Genomic DNA, 25,745 nt, shown 5'->3' on the forward strand with positions numbered 1-25,745 from the left:
GGTATAATATATGGTAGGTCTGCGCTATGGAATAGTGTTCTGGCACAGTTACGAGGCCATGGTGTTACCATGGGACGGCTGGAAACTCAATATTGGGAAAGGTAAACAATAACACCTGCCATCCATCCATTCATTCTCATTCTCTCATTCTCTCTCTCTCTCTCTCTCTCTCTCTCTCTCTCTCTCTCTCTCTCTCTCTCTCTCTCTCTCTCTCTCTCTCTCTCTCTCTCTCTCTCTCTCAGCTCACCACTTCTAACACCCGTCTCTTCCCGTCAGATCATCAGCTACGACTCCACCCGCGGGGGCGTCACTGTCATCATCGAGAAAGGAGATGTGACCACAAGTTCGTTGTTGATCCAGAAGGCGCAGGCGTACGACTCTGGTCGCTACAACTGCAACCCTTCCAACGCTGCTCCTGCTAACGTCACCGTGCATGTTCTCAATGGTGTGTGTGTGTGTCTGTGTGTGCACACGCACATTTACACACACACAAAATTTTATATATATATATATATATACACGTGCCGAATAGGTAAAACTGGTCAGTCAGCAAGAACTCATTTAAAATTAAGTCTTCTAAAAATTTCTTTTATACGTTTAAAGATATATTTTTTTCATTTATGTTAATATAAAAATTAATAATTTTGTACCAAAAGTACCCTAGAAAACTTACCTAACCTTACTATAACAAGCTCAATTTAATTTAGCCTAATCCAACTTAATATATTTTATACAAGTTTACAATACTTTAATAATAAAGACAAAGAAAAGTATGTTTTTTGTTAGATTCAAAACTATTTTTTGCTAAACTATTGCAGACACAAATTTTTTCTTGCCCTATTCGGCAAGAAGTGCGTTGCTATTTAAGCCAAAATAGCAAGTTTTACTTACTGTTTATATAAATAAATATATATATATAAGAAAGAGGGAAACCGGTGCTTCTATTTCGCTATTTAAAACAATTTATTCACTACTAGTTTCGGAGTTAACTGAATCCATCATCAGATGCTCTACCAAAACCAGAGGAAATAAATTACAAGACCCAGATCAAAACATATGTTAAATGTCAAATATAAGTAAAGAAGCGGAAAAATAACAAGGAATAAAGATTAACAACAAAGTAAAAACTAGAAACCAAGTAACTCTGGTGACCGTTTATTACAGAGCGAAGGTTTGGGTCTCGTGATGACGGCGACAGACTAGCGGTGCCGGCCAGCAGTCTAGTAAGCTGGTCCACTACATCCTAATGATTGCTATCACCTTTCCATCCCTGTGGACGACGAGGAGAGGGGAAAATATCTGAGGGCAAAACATGGCCTTCAGGGTCTAAGAGCTCTTCCGATGCTTCATTCGTTGACAAATCGATGAACGATCGATGACCACATTACAAAGACTATGGTGAAATAACCGAGCAGTGGAAGCGAGGCTGAAGATGATTATTAGGGTCATTATTATAATTAATGTTAATCTCTAAACCCAAGCGCGTCATTAAGTGCAAGTCGTGGTGGAGGCTTGATCCTCCGTCTACTGAGCGTCAGACAGACGCGCTACCTACTTATACTCACCACTGTTTTTTATTATAATTAGAAATTTCTGTTGAATCAGGAGCAACAGTCACGTTATTGTGGATTTGCAGGATCGTCTGGGAGGACGTGGACTGTCATTGACTGGTCTCCACAAGCTTCCTTTGCATCGTCTTTGCTATTGTCGGTGTATCTCTGGGACGAAAAAGCCAGTACGACAACTGTGGATGCAGCATTTGTTGGATGGGTTGCTCCTCACTCGCATCAGTCTTGGCTTCCTTCCTCGTAACGTTCAAGCGATCTCATCGATCCTGCTCATCTTACCTTCCTTTAGCATTGCAGGAACTAAGGGGCTTCCCAGTCCCTCAAGATTTTGTTTGGATTTTTAACCCGGGGGGTTATCCACCCAGGATAACCCAAGAAAGTCAGTGCGTCATCGAGGATTGTCTGCGTTATTTCCAATGGGGTCCTTCAATCTTGTCCCCCAGGATGCGACCCACACCAGTCAACTGACATCCAGGTACCTACTTGCTAGGTGAACGGGAATAGCAGGTGTAAGGAAACACGCCCAGTGTTTCCACCCGGGCGGGTATCGAACTGAGAACACTCAGTGTGTGAGGCGAGAGCGTTGACTTCCAGTCCATGGGACACCCTTCATCCTCTACAGTGTCTGCTAAGGAGGGACATATTAAAGGCAATCCAAGAAATCACTTTTCTATATTTTATAATATATATATATATATATATATATATATATATATATATATATATATATATATATATATATATATATATATATATATAACCTTAATTTTTATAAGGGTGAACCGGTAAGGCAGTGGAAGATCTCGGTCAGACGACAGAAAGCCGAGGCTGCGGGTCATGTGACTCGGACCCGCGTCAGGAAACACCATATGCTAGAATCTCTTAGCCTTGTTCTGATTCTTCTTGAGCGTGTTCAATTCACCAGCTTCAAGATGGAAACCAGAACATATATATATTTCAGCTGGGGAAGATTCCCAGCCATGTCGCAAAAGAGCAACAGCGCCACAGACTGGCAGTCTCTCTCCTGGCGAAGTGACAGTACGAGAAATACACAGTAACTTCAACCTGTCGCTACTGAATAACATTACTGTAATGAGAAAATTCCACGTCTGCTAGATAATTTAGCACCTAGTATTTCCACAGACCTTAGTGCCACTAACCAGACGTCAGTGGAATGAATGGCGGTGTATGCAGTTGCTTCCGCCGCAATCACAATTGAATCGGTAAAAAATGAGACAGAAATCACTGTGTGAAAAATTAAACCACTGACAGCGACCTTTAATATTATTAGATTCCAATAAAATTACACTCGAATTACTTTCTCTCATAATGAAACATTTTGACAGGGGCTCCTACAGCAAATTTTCATTACTGAATTTTTTCCACCTGTGGATAAGGACAACCCTACATTATATACACACAACAAGTCGGCCGTCTCCCACCGAGGCAGGGTGACTCAAAAAGAAATAAAATCCCCAAAAAGGAAATACTTTCATCATTCAACACTTTCACCTCACTCATACATAATCACTGTTTTTGCAGGTGCGCTCAGAATACAACAGTTTAGAAGCATATACGTATATACACAACATATCCCTCCACTCTGCCAATATCCCAAACCCCTCCTTTAAAGTGCAGGCATTGTACTTTCCATTTTCAGGACTCAAGTCCGGCTATATAAAAATAACCGGTTTCCCTGAATCCCTTCACTAAATATTACCCTGCTCACACTCCAACAGCTCGTCAGGTCCCAAATACCATTCGTCTCCATTCACTCCTAACACGCTCACGCACGCTTGCTTGAAGTCCAAGCCCCTCGCCCACGAAACCTCCTTTACTCCATTCCTCAAACCTTTTCGAGAACGACCCCTACCCTGCCTTCTTTTTCCTACAGATTTATACGCTCTCCATGTCATTCTACTTTGCTGCGTTCTCTAAATGACCAAACCACCTTATTAACAACCCCTCTGCTGCCCTCTGACTAATACTTTTATTAACTCCACACCTCCTAATTTCAACACTCCGAATTTTCTGCATATCTACACCACACATTGCCCTTAGACAGGACATCTCCACTGCCTCCAACCGTTTCCTCGCTGCTGCATTTACCACCCAAGCTTCACACCCATATAAGAGTGTTGGTACAACTATACTTTCATACATTCCCTTCTTTGCCTCCATAGATAACGTTTTTTTGTCTCCACATATACCTCAATGCACCACTCACCTTTTTTCTTTCATTAATTCTGTGGTTAACCTCATCCTTCATAAACCCATCCGCTGACACATCAACTCCCAAGTATCTGAAAACATTCACTTCTTCCATACTCTCTCTCCAATGTGGTATCCAACTTTTCTTTATCTAAATCATTTGATACCCTCATCACCTCTTTTCTATGTTTACTTTCAACTTTCTACCTTTACATATCCTCCCAAACTTGTTCACTAACCTTTGCGACTTTTCTTTAGAATCTCCCATAAGCACAGTATCATCAGCAAAAAGTAACGGTGTCGACTCCCATTTTGTATTTGATTCCCCATAATTTAATCCCACCCCTCTCCCGAACACCCTAGCATTTACTTCTTTTACAACCCCATCTATAAATATATTAAACAACCATGGTGACATTACACATCCCTGTCTAAGACCTACTTTTACTGGGAAGTATCTCCCTTTCTCCTACCCACCCTAACCTGAGCCTCACTATCCTCATAAAAACTTTTTTACATATACTTGCAACATCTACCACACTGCTCCATTATCCATTCTATCATATGCCTTTTCTAAATCCATAAATACAATGAAAACTTCCCTACATTTATCTAAATACCGTTCATTTATATGCTTCTATGTAAACACTTGATCTACACATCCCCTACCCACTGTAAAACCACCTTGCTCATCTGCAATCGTACTCTCTTCTAATTCTTTCAATAATAACTCTACCGTACACTTTTCCTGGTGTACTCGGTAAACTTATTCCCCTATAATTTTTACAATCTCTTTCGTCCCCCTTCCCTTTATATAAAGGAACTATACATGCTCTCTGCCAATCCCTAGGTACCTTCCCCTCTTTCATACATTTATTAAACAAAAATACGAACCACTTCAACACTATACCCCCTCTCCCCCTGCTTTTAGCATTTCTGTCATGATCCCGTCAGTTCCAACTGCTATACCCCCTTTCATTCTACGTGAAAGGGGGTGAAGCTTTTCATTAACCCAGTTTGTACTCCTATTCTTAAATTATTTGCAAACGTTTCATAACCTACGTTCTGAGAGCTAAACATTCCTGTAGACTGTAAGAGTTGTGTATTCCTGTATTTTGAAAGCTGTGTATTAGTGTATGTCCACCCTTGGTTTCAGGAGAACATCCGGCAGCGATGCAGCATGGAGGGCAGGGTACCTACACTTCCTCCTCCGTCAGGAACATCCTCACCCTCTTGGCGCTCCTCGTCGGTGTCCACACGCTCCTTCAGTAGCACTTCCCAGCCACTGACAACTCACGGATACGTGTACACACGGGCGCACACATGCAGTCGAGTCTCCTAGCCACGCACTCGAGGACGTACACACACTCCTTCACTAGCACTTCCCAGCCACGGACTACTCATGGACACGTGTATACGCACGGGTGAAGCTCCGGGGATCCCTCCAACGCCCTAAGATACTCCTGCTCCACACCTCCATCACCCTCCAAAATACCTCCTCCACCTCTTAGCCTTCCACCCTTTCTTACTATAACCCTCCACTCTCCACAAAACCCATTCAAATTCACCTCTTTAATCCACCTCTCATCCTATCCTCCACTGCACTGTCCGTTGCCCCTCCTCCACCGTCTACCCTACACTGTTGACGGGGATTACCTGGAGAGAGTTCCGGGGGTCAACGCGCCCATGACCCGGTCTGTGACCAGGCTTCATGGGAAAGAAGAATAACATATCTTCTATATACACTTCAGCTACACGAGTGAAGTCGATAAGTACCCTAGAAAACACACACACACACACACACACACACACACACACACACACACACACACACACACACACACACACACACACACACACACACACACACACAAAAGGGGCTGTATCACTCTCCTCACTATTACGATCTTACACAGCTTATAATTTGAGAATCTTAGTCAATGTATAATGTAAATAATGCGTAATAGATGTCTAATGAAAAACTGAATGCATACAAAACTACACAAGCCACGTTACTGTAAACAGGGAAGTGAAAACTTATTTAAAAAATATAAAGTGAAAGATCATTGTAAGTGTATACAAGGCCATTAGCATAAACAAATATTTAAACAATGGTTTATAAACCAGTGTAAGTGCAAGTGGACATGAATTTCCATGCTAAGTGTAAAGCCACAAGTCACTAAGTGTAAATAAGAACGTAAAACGCAAAGACTTATTATGGTCATTTTAAGTAAAAAAAAAAATAAAGATTGAAGAAGACCTCTGTGTTAGTAAACGTGACAGGCCAGTTTATATGTCATCAACAGTGCAATACGGAAGTTAAGAGGAAATTCCCCCAGTGTTGACAGGAAGAGGACGTGTAATAAGAAATCTCTACAGGAGCAACAAGTTACCTTCCTCTTACAACCGCGGCGGCGAACTGGATATAAATCCAGTACCGTTATTTGGGACAACTCATCGCTCTGCATAAAGCTTTATGAAGTCAATAATTTAATGAAGCTGTCCACAGAGCGAAACGTTCTGCTAATTGTTTTTTTTTCAGCAATCCAATGAGGGCTAAGCACTGGTTGCGCAGTGTAAACGTGTGAATGACTGCGCCAGTCAGCGGTTGAAGCTGTAAACGCAGGCCAGAACGTAAACAAAAAACCTTGACGATAAACTTCAAGTCAGATGAGAAGCCCAGAGTAGCTGACGCCCAGGTTACATCACTTGATGACCCATGACGTTGATGATGGTATTGATTTGACGACGATGATCATACCGAGTGACTGGTTGGGACGTGTCGCAGCGACACTCAAGCGAGGTCCAAGAGAATAATGGTAAAATTATACAACATAGCCAGTTTGTAATAATAATGTATTATTTAACCTACATAGCATTTAATATACCTTTTTATACTCACTGTTTGATAATTCTCACCAGGGAACACAAACACACACACACACACACACACACGCACACACACACACACACACACACGTCTCAGACTGGAAATATTTCTTTGATCTACGTTTATATCATATCAGAAAAATGTCAATACCTACCCCCCCCCCTTTTTTTTTCCTTCTTTTAATGGATGATTTTCATAATTATTTCCCCTCAATATATGTTTGTGTCGTCCGAGCACTATTGATAGTTTTAAATCCATGGTGTCACTGTTTATGTCATTTAGGATACAGCAAATTTCGTAAATCACGAATTTCACGGGAAAAAAATGTGAAAAAATATTTTATGGAAAATAAAACCATTTTTTTAGTAAAATGTGGATTTTATTTTAATTTACCTTCATGAAAGCTAGTCAAGCGTTGTAATGCAACAGTTACTTGCAACACAGGTGTTGGTACTTGCAACACAGGTGTTGGTACTTGCAACACAGGTGTTGGTACTTGCAACACAGGTGTTGGTACTTGCAACACAAGTGGTGGTACTTTCAACACAAATGGTGGTACTTGCAACACAAGTGGTGGTACCTGCAACACTGGTGGTGGTACTTGCAACACTGGTGGAGGTACTTGCAACACAAGTGGTGGTACTTGCAACACAGGTGTTGGTACTTGCAACACAAGTGGTGATACTTTCAACACAAGTGGTGGTACTTGCAACACAAGTGGTGGTACTTGCAACACAAGTGGTGGTACTTGCAACACAAGTGGTGGTACTTGCAACACAAGTGGTGGTACTTGCAACACAAGTGGTGGTACTTGCAACACAAGTGGTGGTACTTGCAACACAAGTGGTGGTACTTGCAACACAAGTGGTGGTACTTGCAACACAAGTGGTGGTACTTGCAACACAAGTGGTGGTACTTGCAATACAAGTGGTGGTACCACTGCATCACCTTGATAACACAAAGTTCTTAATCTAGATAGCAGTAGATAGTCTTCTAGGCCAGCAGTATCAGCCTGGTTGATCAGACCCTGATCCTGTACGAGGCCTGGTCTCAGACCGAGCCGCTGGAGCGTTGAAACCGAAACCCTCTCCAGGTAAACTCCAGGTAGATAGCCTCTGTGTGAACTTCCAAGTCCACGTATTCCTATGTACTACCACATACTCCCGTATACTCTCACGTATTCCCATGTACTCCCACTTACACTCTTATCAATACTTGCGGTTTAATTTTGTAACACTTTAAAAAACAAAAGTACCAGCTGATTAACAAAAGAACAACGAATAAGTAAAGTACTGGATGATTAACCAATCTTTTGGATGATTAAATCAAGTTCTTTATAGTTACGATAACTTCTGGATCATTAAGTTCTTTAGGACTGAGATAACTTCTGGATGATGGAGATAACTTCTGGATGATGGAGATAACTTCTGGATGATGGAGATAACTTCTGGATGGTGGAGATAACTTCTGGATGGTGGAGATAACTTCTGGATGATGGAGATAACTTCTGGATGATGGAGATAACTTCTGGATGATGGAGATAACTTCTGGATGATGGAGATAACTTCTGGATGATGGAGATAACTTCTGGATGATGGAGATAACTTCTGGATGATGGAGATAACTTCTGGATGATGGAGATAACTTCTGGATGATTAGATAACTTCTGGATGATGGAGATAACTTCTGGATGATGGAGATAACTTCTGGATGATGGAGATAACTTCTGGATGATGGAGATAACTTCTGGATGATGGAGATAACTTCTGGATGATGGAGATAACTTCTGGATGATGGAGATAACTTCTGGATGATGGAGATAACTTCTGGATGATGGAGATAACTTCTGGATGATGGAGATAACTTCTGGATGATGGAGATATCTTCTGGATGATTATCAAAATTGTTATGATAAATACTGGACGAGTTAGATAAAAATTTAACGAAAGTATTAGCAAAGGCATTAACAAAAGTATTAACAAAAGCATTAAGTAACGAAAGTATTAACAAAGGTTTTAAGTAAAAAATATTAACAAAAATTTTAGTTAAGAAAAATAACTTATTATTATATTTAACAAAAGTACTTAAAATAACTAGCTGATTAGCAGAGGGATTAATTAAAGATTTTCTTGAATAACAAGAGATAAACGATTAACAGAACTGATTAACAGAAGACTTACTAAATAACAGAAGAACCTACTGAACAGAAGAACTTATTGAATAAAACATTTTTGAATAACAAAACTGATTAGTAGAACTTTTCTGAAGAACAGAAGTGATTAACAGAACTTTTCTGAACAGAAGTGATTAACAGAACTTTACAGAAAAACTGATCAACAGTACTAAATAACAAAAGTATTATAGCAATTCAGTGGGTTACCTTGATGCTAACCAGAGGCTCTTGATCCAAGGAACCGAAGTTATTTTCCTTTTCCTTGGATCAAACCGGATTACCTATAATTTCCCAGGCATTGAACCCCTACGGGTTTACCGCTTCCGCGTGAATACAATTGCAATTATAATTGACAAAAGTACTGCCTGACAATTATTTTATGTTTAAGGAAGTAATGGTTAAAGAAATTATTAACAAAAGAAATACTGGAGTAACAAAAGTGCTGGACCATTAACAAAAGTGCTGGATCATTAACAAAAGTGCTGGATCATTAACAAAAGTGCTGGATCATTAACAAAAGTGCTGGATCATTAACAAAAGTGCTGGACCATTAACAAAAGTGCTGGACCATTAGCAAAAGTGCTGGATCATTAACAAAAGTGCTGGATCATTAACAAAAGTGCTGGATCATTAACAAAAGTGCTGGACCATTAACAAAAGTTCTGGACCATTAACAAAAGTGCTGGATCATTAACATAAATGCTGGATCATTAACAAAAGTGCTGAACCATTAACAAAAGTGCTGGATCATTAACAAAAGTGCTGGATCATTAACAAATGTGCTGGATCATTAACAAAAGTGCCGGATCATTAACAAAAGTGCTGGATCATTAACAAAAGTGCTGGATCATTAACAAAAGTACCAGATCATAAACAGAAGTTATAATAAACAAAAGTGCTAATAAAAGCAGCAAATAAAATCACTAATTAAAAAAGGCTTAAAAATCACCAATTAAAAATAACAAAAGCCTTAATAAAATAACTTAGTAAAAGCCCTAATTAACAAAATCAGTGATTAATAAAAGAAAGTAATAAACATTAGAGAGAATAAAAGAAATCTCATTATGTGCACGTAGAAGCGCTAAACCCGCAGGAGAAGGGATCTTACAGCTCCTGGAAAACGGAAAGTTATTAAGTTTGATGCGAGGAAGAGGTGCTCCAGTTCTGAGGATCAAGAGCCTTTCACAACCACCAGGTCCTTCCCTCATGAAGGCATAGCGACAATAGCTGTAGCAACAGTGTAACAACAGCTGTAACAACAGTGTGACAACAGCTGTAACACTGTGACAACAGCTGTAACAAGTGTGACAACAGCAGTAACACACTGACAACAGCTGTAACACTGTGACAACAGCTGTGTGACAACAGCTGTAACAACAGTGTGACAGCAGCTGTAACAACAGTGTGACAGCAGCTGTAACAGTGTGACAACAGCTGTAACAACAGTGTGACAACAGCTGTAACAACAGTGTGACAGCTGTAACAACAATATGGTAACGGCATTTACAATATACATTTCAATCTGAGAAAAATATAAAACGTGTAACCACAAGAAAAACATTGAGGGAAAAATAGAGCAGAAATGTACAGTAAACAAGGTAACTGATGCTTCCTTAGTCAACGTTATTAAGAAAACGTTTCGCCCACCATGAGCTTCAGTGACCCATAATTAAGTTAACCAACGCTACACACATCTCTTGTGCAAGAACAATGGCTCACTTCTACACAGGAGGAAAAATAACTGAGAATTTTCGTGTTTGCACACACACAGGATCCATACATGGCTTTAAGAGACACGATAAAGCTTACTGAGCAGGAATTGTGTGGACCTAGTAGCGAGAAACGAAGAAGCGGGGCCAGGAGCTGTGACTCAGCCAGTTCAACCACAAATAGGCGAGTAAGTACACAAGTTCCAGTGAGCTGGTTCCTCTGGAGATGAGCGTGTGAGCTTACGGGAACTTTGTTGTTTCGCTTGAGTTATTTATTTTTTTTTTTTGCATGGATTTGGATCACTGAAAACAAGTCTTAAGATTTAAAAATAATAAAATTAGTTATGAACTCTGAATTATTTTGCTTTAGGCTTAAAACTTTAGTTTCGTCTGAAATATATTTTTATTTTCACACGATAATTCGTGTTAAAATAAATGGAAATTGTAATCTCATCAAACTTCAAAAGAAAAATAATTTTATGCCATGATGCCGTTACCATTATTACATTGGAGAGCGATGGGGGGGGGAGAGCTGCGTTAAACCCACTGGGGGTCAAACGTCGCCCAGGGGGAGGGGGGAATGAAAGGAAATCTTTGACCCTAGGAAGGTCAGGTTCAGTTCTTCCAATCAGCGAGTCTTCACCAGTGTCAAGGAACTTCCCTAGAAGGCTTCTCTTCCCTGCCTTGATCAAGCCAGCTGATAAATGTAATCAGGCAGTCAAGAAATATATATATTTACTAAGGGTCACTATGCTGTCAGTCTGAGATTCAAGACAGCACACCTGACTGCAGACTTGTAGGTGGGTGACAGAGTTTACTGTTTACAACCGAAGGATCCGGATTCACTCCTCGGGGAAGATAGGGGTGAAACCTATGTGCAAATCTACTGCCCCTGTTCATCAAGTAGCAGTTATAGACTTGGAATCCAAATCGATACACTGCCCACAATAGCGAAGTAAACACACGTTGTACAAGAAGCATTTACTGGGACGAAGTTGCGCGATGTGTAGAGCTTCACTGAATGATGTCATGACTCGGAAAAGTTCTACACAAAGCGAAACTTTGACCCAATATAAGTTTCTTATGCAACATGTACCTCTTCTTCACGGATACCCAAGAGTTAGTCGAGTGTTATGGGTAGCATCTTGAAGGTGGGGTAAGATCCCTAGCGGGAATAAGTCAAACATTTTAGCTATTCCGAGATGTTGATTCTTGAAAATGTATTTGTTATTGCAACACTATTCTAATGACTAATAAAATGAAAGTCCTCCTATAATCCTTCCCTCTTCCTGTTTCCCATTCATCTGAATACAAAGTTATACAACCCTGGCAGTGTAAAAGTATTACCTGTTTGTGTATACATCCAGCAGTGAGCTCCTTCCTGTCACCCTCACACTCTTCAATAATGTTTGCAAAACCAGCGCCTTGCCAATATAATTTTCGTGGAGTTTCTGCGTCAATATTTATGCAAAAATAAATAATAAAGTAGACTGTTTAGTGTGTAAATTTTACATCTGACTTTCGTAGATTAAAAGCCTGTGTTCAAGTTTATGCAAATTTTCCTCTATAAAAGAAACAAGATGAAATGTATTATACGAGCAAAGTTGCCTTAAAATGTAGACTTAATTCTATTACTGAGATGCGCTTTTGTTTGCACAGTGTACTGGAAGACATCGTAAGTGACTCGCACTTTATTACACTCATCAACTGAGAGGAAATTGGACAACAGGAGGTAAAAATGAAGGACATTGTTATTGTTAGTTTCTGCGTCAGGGACAAAAAACTCACAGATCGTAGATCTTGAACGTATACGATGACTCCCTCACTGGCTAAGCGTGTCGTAAGTAATTCACCGTGACAACGAATAATTATAGCGTTGGTATCCCATGATTACTCCATACAAACCTAATATATGGGATCAGTCGTAGCCCTCGTTTCTGTTATCAGTAACTACGGGAATTATCAGAAGAAACTAGCAATAACCGAGAGGATGTGTGGTAACACTGATCAAGATAACATTTAATACGACGTTTCACCCACTGGGTTTAATAAATGCCCCACTGAGTGAACGTATTATAAAAGGTTGTTTTGCTGAAAGCGTCAATACACCACCAGTTGGCATATATATGAGTTCTGCTGTGTACATAGGCCTCCTACTGGTAATTTCACTCACAGCACACCTAAAAACACATTCAGCCAAAAATGGTAACACAACACTCGCAACACCATACCACAACACACACTACATCGCCTACAACAATGGAAGCATCAAACACTGTCCATACACACACACACACACACACACACACACACACACACACACACACACACACACACACACACACACACACACACACACACACACAAAAGCGTCATTAGATCAAAGGTATACAATACCGATGTTTGGAACAAGTAACACAGGTGTACATGTTTTGCACAGGTGTCTTATTCATCAGCGTGTCGGCATTGTAATCCTTTCATCTAATAATACTTTTTCAGAAACAGCAACTCCACTGAATACTGGTAGAGACAACGCCTGCAACTTCATTGCTAACCTTTGACTCACCTTATAAGCATGATTTACTGCCGGTAAGAGGTGCCGTCCGCTTGTGACAATGTCTGCAGCTTCTGCAACTCACCACTACTTCATCTAGCTCAACTATATAAATATCCATCAGTGTATCGCTGTATCAGTGTATCGTTTTGTGCTGCTGGGCAGAAGCTGCTGCCTATACAACCACTCCTCGAGAAGAGTTGTGACCTTCCTGTTGCTGGGTACCATCCACCAAATCCCTGGCGCCCAGATCCAGCCGATGTTTGCATCATGCAACTACCCAGCTCTAAGCGTCTCTGCAGTCAAGACACCCTCAGCAATCATGCTGAGACAAGCATGGCACTGGCAGAGGGAGGCACATGTGCAGTGTATTTCACAGATGGTTCTGTCGACCCTGACAGGAAGAGAGCAGCAGCTGGACTGGACCACAATGGTCACACACAAGGCTGGCGACTCCCTGACCACTGCACAATCCTTCAAGCTGAGCTGGTGGCGATTCAGCAGGCATTGTCACATGCCCTACGACATCGACTCCGACCTGTCATACATGTTGATTCCACCTCTGCAATCAATGCCCTCTCCCATCCTCAACCACAGGACAATGTTCACCTCATCACATCGATCCTGAGCATAATGGCAGCCTTAGAAGTTCAGGGTAACAGATCGACATTGAACTGGATCCCCAGCCATGCTGGCATCAGGGGAAATGAGGAGGCAGATGATGCAGCCAAGGCAGCAACAGACTATCCACATGTTGGGATTACTGTCGCAATCAGCCTACGACAGACCAAACTGGTGGCTGCCAGAGCCATGAAACTTATGGGGGAGGTCTTAGGTGATACCCCATCTCAACAGTGGTACCGAGCAGCGACTCAGGGAGAACCCCGTCCATATGATAAAAGCTGGTCTAGAGCGCAGTGTACCGCCATCCATCGGCTTCGTTTGGGCTTTCCCACAGCCAAGATGATGGTAGACAAGGCTGAGGAGGAGATGTGCCAGTACTGTCAGCACGTTGTCCAGCGGCCCCTAACACACTATCTTCTGGAGTGCGAAGTTACTGAGACAACTCCGCAGGCAACTAGGAGTGATATTCCCTCCCGAAGAGGACCCAGAGATGACTGCGGCCACACTAGTGCACCATGGAGTCAACGAACCAGACAAGCTGTTACCTGTGATAACGACATATCCTCCTCCTCGCTAGTGTCCATAGTTAGGAGTACATATGGTGTTGTCACTTATGAGATGCACCAGTTGAACTGACCAGAAGAGTGCTTGAGCAGCATACGTCGCATCATTGTAGAAACCTTTCTCCCTCGGGAGCCAGAGACGGGTCATCGCAAGATTGAGACCCGTGCCAGGACTACGGTCTTGGCGAACATTATACATACGTATCGCTGTATGGGATTGAAAAGGCCTGCTGTGAAGGCGAAACGTCTCTCCAGTGCAGATACGTGACACAAACACTACACCCAGCACACCCGCTACAAGCCGCACACACCACACTCATAACATGCACTACAATGCTACACAAAACCAAAACAAATCCACTACACACAAATACAAACACACACACACACACATTACAAACAAGCACAATATTTACCTGTCCTATAAAATTCAGGGTTTCAGAATGAATGCTGTTTGTTGTTGTCGTGAACAGAAAAAAACAATACACATGAATCACTTGCAAACATAATGTCTGCCACCCGGAAAATATTGACGTGTTAAAAACAGCAGTAGTTTATAATTAAATGCTAGTAGGGGAAAAAACTGGTGGGATGATTTTGCAACGGCAAAGAAGACACACCAGGACACACACGAGAAGATAAATGATAAATAGACGGATGATGAAAAGGCGGATGATGAAACGGATGATGAAAAGCAGTAATGAGTTGCTTTGTATTAGCTGTCAGTGAACATCACTCAGTTCTTGGTAACCCCAGAGAGGAGAATACCAGAAAAAACAATCTTGTGAGAAATATAAGTACCATACACAGTGAATCATTGGGTAAAATAAAATGCAATTATAACGTGGCTTTCCAGAACACAGTCATAGGTCATCGTCCAAGGGTATTATAGGTCATCTTCCAAGGGTATTATAGGTCATCTTCCAAGGGTATTATAGGTCATCTTCCAAGGGTATTATAGGTCATCTTCCAAGGGTATTATAGGTCATCTTCCAAGGGTATTATAGGTCATCTTCCAAGGGTATTATAGGTCATCTTCCAAGGGTATTATAGGTCATCTTCCAAGGGTATTATAGGTCATCTTCCAAGGGTATTATAGGTCATCTTCCAAGGGTATTATAGGTCATCTTCCAAGGGTATTATAGGTCATCTTCCAAGGGTATTATAGATCATCTTCCAAGGGTATTATAGGTCATTTTCCAAGGGTATTATAGGTCATTTTCCAAGGGTATTATAGGTCATCTTCTAAGGGTATTATAGGTCATCTTCCAAGGGTATTATAGGTCATCTTCCAAGGGTATTATAGGTCATCTTCCAAGGGTATTATAGGTCATCTTCTAAGGGTATTATAGGTCATCTTCCAAGGGTATTATAGGCCATCTTCCAAGGGTATTATAGGTCATCTTCCAAGGGTATTATAGGTCATCTTCCAAGGGTATTATAGGTCATCTTCCAAGGGTATTATAGGTCATCTTCCAAGGGTATTATAGGTCATCTTCCAAGGGTATTATAGGTCATCTTCCAAGGGTATTATAGGTCATCTTCCAAGGGTATTATAGGTCATCTTCCAAGAGTATAATAGGTCATCTTCCAAGAGTATAATAGGTCATCTTCCAAGGGTATTATAGGTCATTTTCCAAGGGTATTATAGGTCATCTTTCAAGGGTATTATAGGTCATCTTCCAAGGGTATTATAGGTCATCTTCCAAGGGTATTATAGGTCATCTTCCAAGGGTATTATAGGTCATCTTCCAAGGGTATTATAGGTCATCTTCCAAGGGTATTATAGGTCATCTTCCAAGGGTATTATAGGTCATCTTCCAAGGGTATTACAGGTCATCTTCCAAGAGTATAATAGGTCATCTTCCAAGGGTATTATAGGTCATTTTCCAAGGGTATTATAGGTCATCTTCCAAGAGTATAATAGGTCATCTTCCAAGGGTATTATAGGTCATTTTCCAAGGGTATTATAGGTCATCTTCCAAGGGTATTATAGGTCATCTTCCAAGGGTATTATAGGTCATCTTCCAAGGGTATTATAGGTCATTTTCCAAGGGTATTATAGGTCATCTTCCAAGGGTATTATAGGTCATCTTCCAAGGGTATTATAGGTCATCTTCCAAGAGTATAATAGGTCATCTTCCAAGGGTATTATAGGTCATTTTCCAAGGGTATTATAGGTCATCTTCCAAGGGTATTATAGGTCATCTTCCAAGGGTATTATAGGTCATCTTCCAAGAGTATAATAGGTCATCTTCCAAGTGTATTATAGGTCATTTTCCAAGGGTATTATAGGTCATCTTCCAAGGGTATCATAGGTCATCTTCCAAGGGCATTATAGGTCATCTTCCAAGGTTATTAAATATGATCTTCCAAGGGTATTATAGATGATCTTCCAAGGGTATTATAGATGATCTTCCAAGGGTATTATAGATGATCTTTCAAGGGTATTAAAGATGATCTTTCAAGGGTATTAAAGATGATCTTCCAAGGTATTATAGATGATCTTCCAAGGGTATTATAGATGATCTTTCAAGGGTATTATAGATGATCTTTCAAGGGTATTATAGATGATCTTTCAAGGGTATTATAGATGATCTTTCAAGGGTATTATAGATGATCTTTCAAGGGTATTATAGATGATCTTTCAAGGGTATTATAGATGATCTTTCAAGGGTATTATAGATGATCTTTCAAGGGTATTATAGATGATCTTTCAAGGGTATTATAGATGATCTTTCAAGGGTATTATAGATGATCTTCCAAGGGTATTATAGATGATCTTCCAAGGGTATTATAGATGATCTTCCAAGGGTATTATAGATGATCTTCCAAGGGTATTATAGATGATCTTTCAAGGGTATTATAGATCTTTCAAGGGTATTAAAGATGATCTTTCAAGGGTATTATAGATGATCTTCCAAGGGTATTATAGATGATCTTCCAAGGGTATTATAGATGATCTTCCAAGGGTATTAAAGATGATCTTCCAAGGGTATTAAAGATGATCTTCCAAGGGTATTATAGATGATCTTCCAAGAGTTATATTACAGTGAGCGCCCAAGAGTAATATTATATGTGATCATCCAAGAGTAATATTATAGGTGACATTCCAAGGGTCATAAAAGTCTTGAAAAATTGGAAGTGAACAGTTTAGATCCGAGGAAGGTGAGGTCAGTTCTTGTTCCTTTGATCAAGAACCCATCAGCGGCATCACGGGGTCGGTCCCCCCTTGATGAATCCGCTTAATTTGAATCACAAAGTACTAGAATAATTTGATTCACAAAGTACTAGAATAATTTGATTCACAAAGTACTAGAATAATTTGATTCACAAAGTACTAGAATAATTTGATTCACAAATTACTAGAATAATTTGATTCACAAAGTACTAGAATAATTTGAATCACAAAGCACTAGAATAATTTGATTCACAAAGTACTAGAATAATTTGATTCACAAAGTACTAGAATAATTTGAATCACAAAGTACTAGAATAATCTGAATCACAAAGTACTAGAATAATCTGAATCACAAGGTACTAGAATAATTTGATTCACAAAGTACTAGAATAATCTGAATCACAAAGTACTAGAATAATCTGAATCACAAAGTACTAGAATAATCTGAATCACAATGTACTAGAATAATCTGAATCACAAAGTACTAGAATAATTTGGTATTTCAGTGCAGTAAACTTATTCCGTTTCTATTGTTACCAAATTTACACTGTCGTTATCAATTCGTTAATGTCTTTAACAATTCGCTGTTATATTACATATATCATTATCACAAATCAAGTAAAACACTTCGGTATAAATTTTTCAGGTTTTACAATCTATAGCCATAATTCTTTCCGAGTCATGGACCATGTCAACAAATTTCGACGAAAGGGGAAATATCTCCAGAATATATGCTGAAAAAGATGCTAGATTCTTAGTCAGGCACCCTGTGGGGAGAGTGGCACCTTACCCGGGGAAGAGGCATCCGCTCTTAAGCACAAATCACACCACAGTACTAAGGTGATCCAGAGAGAGAGAGAGAGAGAGAGAGAGAGAGAGAGAGAGAGAGAGAGAGAGAGAGAGAGAGAGAGAGAGAGAGAGAGAGAGAGAGAGAGAGAGAGAGAGAGAGAGAGAGAAAATGTTATTACACTTGAGAAAGGATGGGAAGAGATAGACAGGTAAAGGAAGGGGAAAGGTAGACAGATAAAGGAGGAAGGTAGACAGATAAAGGAGGAAGGTAGACAGATAAAGGAGGAAGGTAGACAGATAAAGGAGGAAGGTAGACAGATAAAGGAAGAAGGTAGACAGATAAAGGAAGAAGGTAGACAGATAAAGGAGGAAGGTAGACAGATAAAGGAGGAAGGTAGACAGATAAAGGAGGAAGGTAGACAGATAAAGGAGGAAGGTAGACAGATAAAGGAGGAAGGTAGACAGATAAAGGAAGAAGGTAGACAGATAAAGGAAGGAGGAAGGTACACAGATAAAGGAAGAAGGAGTGTAGACGGGTATAGGAAGTGTGTGTATACAGCCTTGAAGGCAACAACACCTTCAAGAGTTTGCAGTGGAAATTATCATACATCTTTACATTACCTTGACAGCCTGAAGCACTTTCCTTAGAATAATCTTTCATCTTGCTGTCATAACTATTACTACGACTAAGTGAACTGTACTCCTGTTAACGCTTTTGGGCCCTAGTCCCGAGGCCTTTTGTGTATCCATATGCTCATGCGCTACTCTCCACAAGATGGATGTGGAGTGCACAATAAACTAGCCATTTCAGTAGCAAAATCTAAATCTATGACTACTACCCCCACCACCACCACTACTGCTACTAAAACTGACAGTTTTCCTACCACCCTTAGCACTACCACTAAGAAAACTGCCATCCCTGTAAGAACTACCAATACCACACCACTTCCAACGAGATTTACACCATCACACTACTACGTAAACTATCCCCCTACCACTACACTGCCAAGACTACCACCATCATAAAAACTACCAGCACAATTACCAACACTAAAACCTCCACGAACACTACAACCACAACTGCCAACACTACTACCACCAAAACCACCACCACGAGTACACCAACTCTACAACCGGTACAACCAACGCTGCTACCACCAAGAATACTGTCATCAGTAAAACTACCACCAAAACTACTAACACGACTACAGAGTATAAACATGTATATCAATGACACTATATTCGTACACGGATTATGGCATTTTACTGAGAAAACTTTTCGCCCATCAAACACGAAATAAACTCCCTGGATGACGAAATTACTCAGTGGAATCCCATAAACAGCATACTGTATGCAAAACAACCACTGAAAAAAAAATTCCAAGCGTTTTCGTGATTTCTCAAATCGTCAATATCTTTGATAATGTGAGAAATCACGAAAGCGCTTGGAAGTTCACTATTCTTCAGTGGTTGTTTTGCATATTGTGATACCACCTTTTTACATTGATCTTATTGCATTATATTGTTTCTAATGAAAGGTACAACTATCAACCACCAACACTACTAACCCCCTTCCACCACTTCACACAATACCTCTCCCAGTTACCACAAAATTCCAGCAGTAGGATCAATGCTAAGGTAGTGTGTGTTATCTCGGACCTGGACGCTGTCACCCCTTCAAACTTGCTCACTGGGAGCTGGACACTCCTGCGTCTCCAGATGATTGCCACAAAGTTGGGACACACTTCGTCCACTTTTACTGACGTCCGCAGACAGCCAGGGCATCACCAGTGTCCGCGGGAAGGACTTCACGCTCCTGAAACTGCCGCCGGAGGACGTGTGGGGGAAGAACTTTGCAAGAGTTAGAAAGATTTAACGAAACAAAAGGAAAAATCTGTATGAAAAGAAGACAGCTCTAGAAACACACTGATGTTGCGTCTCGTGTGTCTGCTTCGCAATACTACGTTTCGCTAAACTACGTAGCAAAACGTAGTGTACGTATAAAAATTTGCTCTAAACATTTTTTTCTTGCCATACGTCCTCAAAAGTCTTCCCACCACCCCATTGTACGTTGTTATATCCAGCGTTTCAAGCTCTGGTGACCTTCACATTGAGTCCTTCACAATACAAAGCAATGTTACAGTACCGTGGCAGCAACAATACCCTGCCTGCAACAATACCCTGCCTGCAACAATACCCTGCCTGCAACAATACCGTAGCTACAACAATACTATGGTTACGACAATACCGTGGCTGCAACAATACCGAAGATTCAACAATACCGTGGCTGCAACAATACCGAAGATTCAACAATACCGTGGCTGCAACAATACCCAAGATTCAACAATACCGTGGCTGCAACAATACCCAAGATTCAACAATACCGTGGCTGCAACAATACCCAAGATTCAACAATACCGTGGCTGCAACAATACCCAAGATTCAACAATACCGTGGCTGCAACAATACCCAAGATTCAACAATACCGTGGCTGCAACAATACCGAAGATTCAACAATACCGTGGCTGCAACAATACCCAAGATTCAACAATACCGTGGCTGCAACAATACCCAAGATTCAACAATACCGTGGCTGCAACAATACCGAAGATTCAACAATACCGTGGCTGCAACAATACCGAAGATTCAACAATACCGTGGCTGCAACAATACCCAAGATTCAACAATACCGTGGCTGCAACAATACCGAAGATTCAACAATACCGTGGCTGCAACAATACCCAAGATTCAACAATACCGTGGCTGCAACAATACCGAAGATTCAACAATACCGTGGCTGCAACAATACCGAAGATTCAACAATACCGTGGCTGCAACAATACCCAAGATTCAACAATACCGTGGCTGCAACAATACCGAAGATTCAACAATACCGTGGCTGCAACAATACCGAAGATTCAACAATACCGTGGCTGCAACAATACCCAAGATTCAACAATACCGTGGCTGCAACAATACCCAAGATTCAACAATACCGTGGCTGCAACAATACCCAAGATTCAACAATACCGTGGCTGCAACAATACCCAAGATTCAACAATACCGTGGCTGCAACAATACCCAAGATTCAACAATACCGTGGCTGCAACAATACCCAAGATTCAACAATACCGTGGCTGCAACAATACCCAAGATTCAACAATACCGTGGCTGCAACAATACCCAAGATTCAACAATACCGTGGCTGCAACAATACCGAAGATTCAACAATACCGTGGCTGCAACAATACCCAAGATTCAACAATACCGTGGCTGCAACAATACCCAAGATTCAACAATACCGTGGCTGCAACAATACCCAAGATTCAACAATACCGTGGCTGCAACAATACCCAAGATTCAACAATACCGTGGCTGCAACAATACCCAAGATTCAACAATACCGTGGCTGCAACAATACCCAAGATTCAACAATACCGTGGCTGCAACAATACCCAAGATTCAACAATACCGTGGCTGCAACAATACCCAAGATTCAACAATACCGTGGCTGCAACAATACCCAAGATTCAACAATACCGTGGCTGCAACAGTTCACAAACATACCTCATTTTCCACTGTCGTTTCGTACCTTCCTTGACCATCATCTTTTCCCAGCTGAGACAAGACATGATGCTGGTACAAGACGGACCAAAACGTCGAGTACAGTTTCTTTTGGAAAGCTCTAAACTCTTAAGAGTCAAACAACGCTTGGAGAAGGAAAATATAGAATGTGAGAACAGGTCCGGTTTATTGGATCAAGCTTGCTCCCTTCCTGACTACTATCATAAAGGATAGTTTTACGTGAGGCACCTCAGTTCGCATCCTGTCCAAACTGGCATCATGTCAGCCTCTTGTCTGTCTGTATCTGTCACCTGGGAGATGTTGCCAGAAAAATGCCAAACCAACACTTTTTACGTGTTCCCCGCGAGTTTGCTTCCTGGGAGTGGATGGAGTGGCAAGACGTACTTCTCTACATTACCGAACGGAGGAACGAGTCTGCATTTACGCTCACACTGTCAGCTTTAGTGTTTTACATAAGCACTAAATGTGTGTTTTAAATGAGGCACTGCAGTCTTGCACATTTTTCTCTAATATTTTGAAATATTTTCATGTTTTTTTCCAAACACACACACACACACATATATATATATATATATATATATATATATTCCGAATATATTATGTATCTATTTTCTAATCACACAATATTCCACACTAACAATGGACGGCATAATTTAGAGTTTTTTAATATAGAATCTATAAAATGAGTCCCAGTTGATGTTGGCGGCGACACAGGTGTTTGTGTCAGCCTTAATAAACGGGGACTCTGTGTAGTGACGATATATACTGTTCGCTAATAGTCCTTGATTCCCTGGCAACACCGGTGGCACGACGCTCGCTCTGATTGATTTTTTTTTTTTTATTTGTGTGGAAAACATCAGTACAGTGATCTAGGGATTGCTTAATTACTGATTTATTAGCGTTGGTAAGTCACATGTTGTTCACTGATGAGTGTATAGCGACTAAGACCAAGTATTTTGTTAGTTGCTGTGGCACGGCACCAGTAAGCCGCCGGCTGTTGGACCACGGGAGTACAGGCACCAGTAAGCCGCCGGCTGCTGGACCACGGGAGTACAGGCACCAGTAAGCCGCCGGCTGCTGGACCACGGGAGTACAGGCACCAGTAAGCCGCCGGCTGATGGACCACTGGAGTACAGGCACCAGTAAGCCGCCGGCTGCTGGACCACGGGAGTACAGGCACCAGTAAGCCGCCGGCTACTGGACCACGGGAGTACAGGCACCAGTTAACCGCCGGCTACTGGACCACGGGAGTACAGGCACCAGTAAGCCGCCGGCTGATGGACCACTAAGTATCAGGATATACTTTTCACTTCCATGACACGAAATCGTATTAACACAATTTACAATCTTTTTTTTTACGATTTCGTGAGTCATGATGGAGGCTTTGAGGGGACTTCAGCTAGAGTCTGCCACAGTCCCGCTGGCGATAGATTCATCTGTAAAAACTTGCATTTATGGTCACAATGGTGGCCTATGCTAACCTCCCTATGGTGTATAAATATACCTAGTTAGATGACTCTTATTGTAGCCATCTGGCCCAATGGCTTACGCACTGACCTGGAGTTTTACCACTCTCTTGCCGCGAGTTCAAGCCCCACCTGTACAGTGGTTAACCTACCATTCTTCCTCCCCTTCCCCCCGTACACACGAGTGCCATTACCATTCATTTCCACCTCCTCTTCTCCGAATACACCAGTACTTTCATTGTGTCTTCACCTTCCCACCCAGTACACACCAGTACTTTCACTGTGTCTTCACCTTCCCACCCAGTACACACCAGTACTTTCATTGTGTCTTCACCTTCCCACCCAGTACACACCAGTACTTTCATTGTGTCTTCACCTTCCCACCCAGTACACACCAGTGCCCTTAACACATTATCAGATAGCGCTTAGGATGTATAGGATTTCATCAATATTTCACATCCTCCTCCTACTGAAGTGTCACCGTTAAGACATTAAGACATAACTGGAGATGCCTCGGAGAGAGGCGTAGCTGACACTAAAACTGAACCTTCCTCTCTCTCAGGTTGAAACCAAAACTGAACCTTCCTTTGATATTTGTGTCGTCTGTTCTTCCGTCTGGTCGGCGCTTCCACCTTCCTGTTCGCTCATTTAAAAAAGGTCTCGCCTTTGTGTGTTTTTGCATTTTTTTAACGCGTCGGTGGTCGTCCACCGAGTCAGAGTGAAGCAAAGAGAAGACACAGTCACCATCATTCAGTCACTGTCTTGACAGAAGGGTATGAGTATTCGTTGTTTTAATTGCGGTAATTAAGATAATTGGTTGAAGTGGAGTTAATCCTGGCGTATGGACCACGGTTCGATTCTCCCTTACATCCTTGTTATATATATATATATATATATATATATATATATATATATATATATATATATATATATATATATATATATAAATATATATATATATATATATATATATATATATATATATATATATATATATATATGTGAGAGAGAGAGAGAGAGATACATATTGATAGATATGCTTAACAATTCGCAAACAGGCGAAATTATTTACGAACATTGTCTCTACGTCCACAGCAGGACTCGAACCTGCGAACTCTGTATCAGAGTAATCAGTACTTCACCACGGAGCCAGACCCAGTAAAGTATGGGCGCCTAGTCGGGACTAGACGATGTATCCCCATACCCCCGGGCACCAGGCTCGTTCTGAAAGTTGTTTCATCAAATCCTGCCACATGCAGGTTCGAGTCCTGCTGTGGACGTAGAAACAATGTTTATGGATAGATATATAGACAGAAATATGTATATTTGGGTTCTGAAGCACGCGCGCGCGCGCACACGCACGCACACGCACACACACACACACACACACACACACACACACACACACACACACACACACACACACACACACACAACTGGCTCCTGGAGTTCAATCCCACCAAGTGCAAAGTCATGAGGATTGGGGAAGGGCAAAGAAGACCGCAGACGGAGTACAGTCTAGGGGGCCAGAGACTACAAATATCACTCAAGGAAAAAGATCTTGGGGTGAGTATAACACCAAGCACATCTCCTGAAGCGCACATCAACCAAATAACTGCTGCAGCATATGGGCGCCTGGCAAACCTCAGAACAGCATTCCGACATCTTAATAAGGAATCGTTCAGGACCCTGTACACCGTGTACGTTAGGCCCATATTGGAGTATGAGGCACCAGTTTGGAACCCACACCTAGCCAAGCACGTAAAGAAACTAGAGAAAATGCAAAGGTTTGCAACAAGACTGGTCCCAGAGTTAAGAGGTATGTCCTATGAGGAGAGGTTAAGGGAAATCAACCTGACGACACTGGAGGACAGGAGAGATAGGGGGGACATGATAACGACATACAAAATACTGAGAGGAATTGACAAGGTGGACAAAGACAGGATGTTCCAGAGATGGGACACAGCAACACGGGGACACAGTTGGAAGCTGAAGACACAGATGAATCAAAGGGATGTTAGGAAGTATTTCTTCAGCCACAGAGTAGTCAGGAAGTGGAATAGTTTGGGAAGCGATGAAGTGGAGGCAGGATCCATACATAGCTTTAAGCAGAGGTATGATAAAGCTCACGGCTCAGGGAGAGTGACCTAGTAGCGACCAGTGAAGAGGCGGGGCCAGGAGCTTGGACTCGACCCCTGCAACCTCAACTAGGTGAGTACAACTAGGCGAGTACACACAGCCTCTCTGGAGACCTCGTGAACTTAGGTTAACTTTAGGGTCGTTGCTCAACACAGGTTTCTAATTATCATGAAAAAGAACGATGGGTCTGCACCATTTAATAATTACACGGTATAAATTTGTCGCCGGATTATTTAAGAGTTATTCTCTGTGGATTAAAAAAAAGTCCTACAAAAATATTCTTACAGTATATA

The 25,745-nt window shown here is 41.3% G+C and overlaps 1 protein-coding gene and 1 long non-coding RNA gene across 3 annotated transcripts in view; one reads left to right on the forward strand and one right to left on the reverse strand.

Moving 5' to 3' along the window:
* LOC128699323 (limbic system-associated membrane protein) overlaps window positions 1-7,040 on the forward strand; it is a 214,259-nt gene extending 207,219 nt beyond the window's left edge. The window contains exons 7-8 of one of the 2 annotated variants that reach the window (XM_053791942.2): window positions 277-445; window positions 4,936-7,040. In XM_053791942.2, coding sequence (XP_053647917.2) covers window positions 277-445; window positions 4,936-5,051 — 285 coding nt within the window. In that variant the 3' untranslated portion in view covers window positions 5,052-7,040. The remainder of the gene's footprint in view (window positions 1-276; window positions 446-4,935) is intronic. The other variant, XM_053791943.2, reaches the window with a different exon arrangement.
* The window catches only part of LOC138854509 (uncharacterized), a 482,813-nt gene that overhangs the window by 226,774 nt on the left and 230,294 nt on the right, over window positions 1-25,745 (reverse strand). The window lies entirely within an intron of this gene.

The sequence above is a fragment of the Cherax quadricarinatus genome, chromosome 61 (assembly GCF_038502225.1).
Source record: "Cherax quadricarinatus isolate ZL_2023a chromosome 61, ASM3850222v1, whole genome shotgun sequence".
Lineage (NCBI taxonomy): Eukaryota > Metazoa > Arthropoda > Malacostraca > Decapoda > Parastacidae > Cherax > Cherax quadricarinatus.